This window comes from Thermobia domestica, chromosome 11 (genome assembly GCF_964235325.1).
Source record: "Thermobia domestica chromosome 11, izTheDome1.hap1.1, whole genome shotgun sequence".
In the NCBI taxonomy this organism is placed as follows: Eukaryota; Metazoa; Arthropoda; class Insecta; order Zygentoma; family Lepismatidae; genus Thermobia; species Thermobia domestica.
The window spans coordinates 31,107,139-31,113,984 of NC_137464.1; the positions used below are offsets into that span (position 1 = coordinate 31,107,139).

Genomic DNA, 6,846 nt, shown 5'->3' on the forward strand with positions numbered 1-6,846 from the left:
CACAAGAGGTAGGTTACTCCTGACGTGTTCTTTTTGAACGACTTTCCCAAAGTGACTCATTTGATTTTTTTCATATTTCATAAACAATGATTGCATTAATTGGTCTATTATATGTCTAATGAAAATGTGCTCAAAGTGTGAGTTAGTTTTGTAGTATGGATTTTCTTCAATCGAAGTTTTTTATTCGATAATCTGACATTCGATGTATTTGAATAATACGATAATTTTATTCGTATTATCCAAATACACACTTCAGTAACAACTGCGGCCTAACACAGAAATTGAATTGAAAAAGTTTAGTGCGGTGGCCCTGTAATTGAATATTTTTTGAGAAACTCCCTAGCTTTTTGTGGTAAACTCAGGCTTTTCTTTTTCGAGCGACAAAAGAGAGAAGAAAATATAGTGATTGTGAAAATAATATCAAATTCAGATTTCAACGGATTTACATGTTTCATGGCGTCTACATACCGAAAATGTGACTTTTCGACACCCGTCCTTCCGGTCCGTCCGTTCGGCACACTTTTATATGCACTCGCCTAGAGGCCATACCGTTCAACTTATCTACACCAAATTTTAAACTTAGGGTTTACTTAGTATTCTTACAGGAGCTTTTCCATTTTTTCCTACCACCTAAAATAAGTGTGGTTTACAAACAGCCGAAAATCGAAAAACGCTATTTTCTCAAAAATGGTTTTAACAATTTTGTTTATTTTTCATTAATCAATATTTAATTAACAACCCTATATTGCAGTATCAGATATTTCTCTTAGAAAAATTTACGAGGGATAGTTTATTCTTGGAGGTGACTTTTTCTCGACGATTTTCTCAGAAAAGACCTGGCGAATTTTGTACACACTTCATAAATAAATATTTGACCTTACAACATGGTATAAGTCAATTGACCTGAAAAATATATGAGTAGTAGTTTATTCTTGGACTTGAATTTATTCCCAGTGAGTTTCTCAAACACGACCAGTTGGCAACCCTGTATCTCGACAATGAAGCTGAATTCGAAAACTGCAAGAGGACCATTTGTCTCCTTTTGATGTCACGAATCACCTCCCGAAGTTTGTGGACATCTTTCAGGTTCACCCTTAATGAAGCTTCTTTTCGAAAAGTTAACTATTAACTTTAGACATTGTTTATCTTTTTTTAAATCACAAATGTCGTTATTAATTTTAAGGCAGAGAATAGATCTTGAAAAATAATTTTAAAACTTAGACTTTTGTTTTCGCGACATTCTAGACAAGACGAGACATTTTACAAGCTATCTCGTGTCCAAAACATTTGCCTCGTATTATCTTGGATGTCACAAAGCGCGTCTTGTCTCTTTCTCGAGACATATCTTATCTCGTGCGCATTCGTTAACACTTGGGAAGGATTATCTTTCTACTCAAAGCATTGTTTTTATAATGGTTGCATATTTATGATAATTGCTGTCCACATAAATTACAGTCCTTTCAGTTGAATTAATTTTTATTATTATTATTATTGAAATTGCAATATCTAGTTTAATGTTGGACGATTATGCACCTACGCTAAGGGAGAATGATGATGAATGAAATGGTGAAATGAAGAAAGTGGGAGGAAAATGGAAAATCTCAAGAAAACACATACCCATGCACACGGTATTTGTCCACCTCAAATTTCACTTGGCACGAAGTGGAATCGAGCCACGGACCCCCTGCACCAAAGGTCCCTGCAATGCTTTATTATTATTATTATTATTATTATTATTAATAATAATAATAATAATAATAATAATAATAATAATTGAAGCGAGCTTAACGAGTTTCAACCGTACGACTCAACCAACGTTTGGGTGCCTGTTCGTTCGTCTGCTCCTCTCATAAAAGACATTTCATTTTAATGAAACTAGTAAGTGCCTTCTTTTAGCTCTGCGAAGTAACTATTGCTTGGAATATGAATCTGCAAAACATAAGAGGTAAAATTAACCAAATGGTGCAAGTTTCCACTTATATATACAAAACAATTTTGCAATATCAACTACGTGAATCTTGTCCCATAAAGAAGCCGAAACCCCTACACCGAAGAGCCCTCCGAGATTTGATCATTGTCCACACGGACTGAAATTGTCATTTGAAGCCAAGACTTTAATATGAAGCCAATAATTTCTTTAAAATAGACGGAAAATTCGGAAGTTATAAGCATTTTCATATTTTTGCCTTTTCCCATAAGGGAGCCGTAGCCCCCTATACTGAAGACCCCCCCGGAGATTTGATCATTGTCCACTCGGACTGAGTTTGTCATTTGGAACCAACACTTTAATACGAAGCAAAATATTTCTTTAAAATAGACGAAAAATTCGAAAGTTATAAACATGTTAATAATTTTGCCTTTTCTCATAAGGGGGCCGTATTAGCCTACACTGAAGAGCCCCACGAGATTTGATCATTGACCACTTGGACTGAAATTCTCATTTGAAACCAAAACTTTAATATGAATCCAAAAATTAAACTTTTACATCAATTTAAACTGACTGGGTTCCAGTTCCCCCCACTATTGTTTAATTTAGTTAAGTGGTAATTTGTGACAGCTTCACATCATCAAAAGAATGTTTCACTTACCCTCCCCTCCCCCAGGAGTTCGTGCTGGATCCACCACTGGAATCAATAGACACTCTTCCTATTCTTTTTGTCACCCTTGATTGTGTAGGGGCTCCCTCGTACAAATAAAGAAGCGGTAATATTACAATCAAGGGGCGCTATATATTAGGTATTTTTTTAGTTACCTACCCCTAACCGCACAGGGCCATCTTTCGTAGAATAAAAAATATTACGTGATATTCCAATCATGAAAGGGGAGAGGATGCTGTAAATATATTTCTTATTCATTTTGTCTGTCCTGCTTATCAAAAATTACTTTCTGTTGGAAGGCTACTGAAATGAGGGGCAAAATAAAAAGTCGTACCCCCTCCTACAGGGTTGCTCAAATAAGTACTAAAGAAAGCATTTTAAACTAAGATATTTAAGATTTAAACTAGGAATCTAAGATATCCTACATTATGTAAGGATGGCATATTCAGGATTATTATTATTATTATTTGAATGTTTTTGGAGCACCGAAATTTTGTTAGACGAACAATGATATGTAGAGGTTTAAGATGGGTGGTCATAGAGGAGGAAAAACCAAGATTTTTCTCTGTCTGACTCTCTAACGTAAAGATTATGTGCTGAAGGTAAGAAGCATCATCATTCTACAATAGGTTGCTTTTACGTAGAATATCAATTACTTGAGTTCTCCTCCTTCGGTCTACTTACCTTATGTAGTAAATTCAAAACAATTTCAATTCAATACAAATACATTGTAAAACTTTTCCCTAATTAAACATCTAGGGAAAATTAAACATTTAATAGGGAAATCTGTTATCAAAATATCCAAACACTTAGATAGAAGACTATCTAGTGAGAAATATTGTGAAACTTTATAAAATTCTCCAAATTAGAATTAACATTTACTGGGAAACATTCGTTATGCGCCAGCGAGCATATGGTGAGCAGTGAGCACAGGGGAAATAATTACGAAACTGTTTGCAAACAAAATTAGGGACGCTAATGCAAGTGCGACAACAGCATTTTTTCTTTTTTTGGTATCGTCATGAGTTTTACACATACGTTACAATTTGATTCTTTCCCAAATAAAAAATAAAAAAAATAACCGTAGTGTAGTGATAAAAATGATAACGGCATTTCCACGGGATCGAACCCGCTACCTTCAGCATACAGACTCGTTGCTTTAACTAACTGAGCTATTTGTTTTTTTACGTGAAATGAGCCTGTTCCGGTAAAGACGATATTTCATTACGATCGTCCTACCAATTCGTCGTTTTCCATAGATAATTTCTACTATTTGCTCTATTTTTATGTTAATACTTAGCATATATTCATATATTTGTAGTTTGCAGATAATGCATATAATAAGACATACTAGAAATATTCGTTAAAAGTTTAGTTTGTAGATTTAATCCACATTTCTCTCAATGACATAGATGTCGCTGCTTCGTGTTGAAATGCAGAATTCCCTCGTGTTCTTGAAAATTTCCCACTTTAGCAGAGTTGGTAATTCTCGAGATTTCTGTCGATTTAATGTTTTTTGCTTCTAATTTCTTTATTTTAAGCTAATATCTAACACAAATATTAAAAACGGGTTTGTTATTAACCTGTCCTGCTGGGGAAACCTTCCGAAATTTCGAACATATAAAGAAAACGGAGATATTTTCAAAAAACTTCAAAATAAAGAGACGCGTCATTTATTTTGCTCATGGTAGTACGTCTATAGATATTTATATCTACTTTTCAATCAAATGTTCTTCACGGTTTTTCAAAAATTATGAAAAGAAAACTTACTGGAAAGAGACATTAAAAATGTATGAAAAATGGGTGCAAAAGATTTTTTTTTGTACTATTCATACACAAGTCTTTTATATAGGCGTCTGAAATAATCACAAATCTTATAAAGTTATAACAGTGCAAGAAAGTTGTTTCCATTCATTTTCTCGATCTTTTTAATTTTCCCAATAAATTTTACTTTACCAATTTCTTCGAAAGATAGAATAATAAATATCTACAGCATTATTTCCTACTTTTTTTTTTTTTCAAAACTTATTCCTCTCTCCTAGCTTTGTAAATTCTGCAATTAAATACCTCCATCACTGCCATAGTCCATATCCTTGATGTTTAAGAACTCGGGTTAAGGTGAGGGTTTTTAAATACTTATTTTTTTTTTATAATGTTCTCTAGTTTTTATCTTATATTCATTGAGCATTCTGCACATTTCATTTGGCCTTTCACATTTCTCCAAGGTGAGAACCATTGGTTTAAAGGAATAAATAAGTAAATATATAAAAAATAAAATACATTATATTCTATATGCTGTCAATTCTTAACCGTGCATTATGGCATTATTTTAGAGAAAAGTGTTAACATAAAGTCCTAAATTTAAATAAATTGATCGTTAAAAGATTCTTTGCGTTTGCATACGTAAGTCAAAATTTACGATGTTTAATATTGCAATATAAAGACTGAATTGAATAACTTACTTCGCAAGTTTGATACAGAACCTTATATTCTTACAACACCGATGGTAAAAATGATAACTAATTAATAACAATTCGACAATAATCAATTACTTAACTACTAGGATCATCAACAGTTCGATAATTGTCAGTTACTTAATTACTAGGCTCAACAACAGTTCGATAATTGTCAATTACTTAATTACCAGGTACAGAACCTTATATTTTTACAACACTGATAGTAAAAATGGTATCTAATTAATAACAGTTCGACAATTATCAATTAATTACCACGATCATCAACTGTTCGACAATTGTCAATTACTTAAATACCAGGATCATCATCAGTTCGAAAATTGTCAGTTATAAGCATCAACAATATTGGAGGAAGGAATCACTTCACTTAAAGTGAACGCTCTCAAATAATAATTTAGGAATTTTATACTACTTCGTACTTCAAATGTAAGTACCAGTCGTAAATTTTACTTATATTGGAAATTTGTTACATATGTATGAATTTACGCAACTGTCTGTATACGGAAAGATACGAACAAAATACGTCTGAGATAAAATACTATACTTTATGTTCTTTCACTTTTGCTTATGACGGCCGTACATCGTCGAAATGAATAAATTAAACTTCTTTTTAACCTTGTACGTATAGTATTCTACCGTCAAGTTTACACTTTTCGTTTCATGTACACATCTAGAATTGATATAACATTTACTTAATTTTAGGTTTTATTTACGTATGATTAATATGTAATTTTTAATATTGCAGGTGGGCGTGAGTCTGTAACAAAGTCGAACACTGAGTTGGTTGAATTCAGCGTAACAGAAGTGAAGCAATATGTCACAGGAGGAGACGTGATCAGTCCACCTGGACTCCTCTATGGATTATCATGGTTTCTATCCAAGAAAGAAAACTTTAAAATTTGTTAATGTGTACGTTGAGTGGACTTTCAAAAATTTATTTCACATAATTTGAGGGCGTTCTTAAATTGTTTAAATGAAACTTAAAATTATCTAATCTAGATATAGGTAACTGACTTCCTTTTCTTAATAAAAGATCCCAATAAACATTCCTTTGGGATGACAAAGCCTTAATGTTATCGGTTGTAGTATAGCATGTAATTCCAAATACAAAATAAATCATTATCGAATGAAAGCTCCTCAAAATGAATTCTTATTGGAAATGAAAATTACAAGGCGCGTTCGGAAATTAACCTCTGATTGGTCACTGTGCGTGAAGTAATGGGGACGTGCCAGGGTTAACCAAGTGCGCCCAGTCTAAAAAAAAATGTTTTTTTTTTTTTCTGGTTGGACCCACATGAAAAAAACCCACCTTAAAACTCACTTGGGCTTTTGAGCTTTTTGTTTGTATATTATTAGTACAAGGTGCTCACATTGAAAGTGATTTTTTTTTATTTATTTATTAGATTTTGGGCTTTCCTTGGGCGAGTTAGATGCTTTCACGTTAAGGGACACAACAATATTCAACATAAGACCGTTATAAATTTCTGAATGCTTAGAATAAATTTAAAACAACCTTACCTTAGCTTGAGATAATTATAAAACAAATTAATGTATGGATTGTGCTTATAGCCCATTTGAAGTAAAATATGCAATTTTATATTTTAGAAAATACTTTCTATGAATAGTGTGCTCGCCGACTCGGCGATGCCGAGAAATGTTATCTCTCATATGTTTGACGAGTTTAAGGCCACAGGTGCAGGTACTACCAGTAAATATGTAGTACATTCGTAAAACTACTAGCATTATTTTTTATTACCTCTGATGGTAACACAAGT

The 6,846-nt window shown here is 32.9% G+C and overlaps 1 protein-coding gene across 2 annotated transcripts in view; it reads left to right on the forward strand.

Annotated features, from left to right (window-relative positions):
- LOC145663541 (uridine diphosphate glucose pyrophosphatase NUDT14-like) overlaps positions 1-6,227 on the forward strand; it is a 67,881-nt gene extending 61,654 nt beyond the window's left edge. The window contains exon 8 of one of the 2 annotated variants that reach the window (XM_081729650.1): positions 5,817-6,227. In XM_081729650.1, the coding sequence (XP_081585776.1) occupies positions 5,817-5,977 (161 nt within the window). In that variant the 3' untranslated portion in view covers positions 5,978-6,227. The remainder of the gene's footprint in view (positions 1-5,816) is intronic. The other variant, XM_081729651.1, reaches the window with a different exon arrangement.
- The last annotated feature ends 619 nt before the right edge of the window (positions 6,228-6,846 follow it).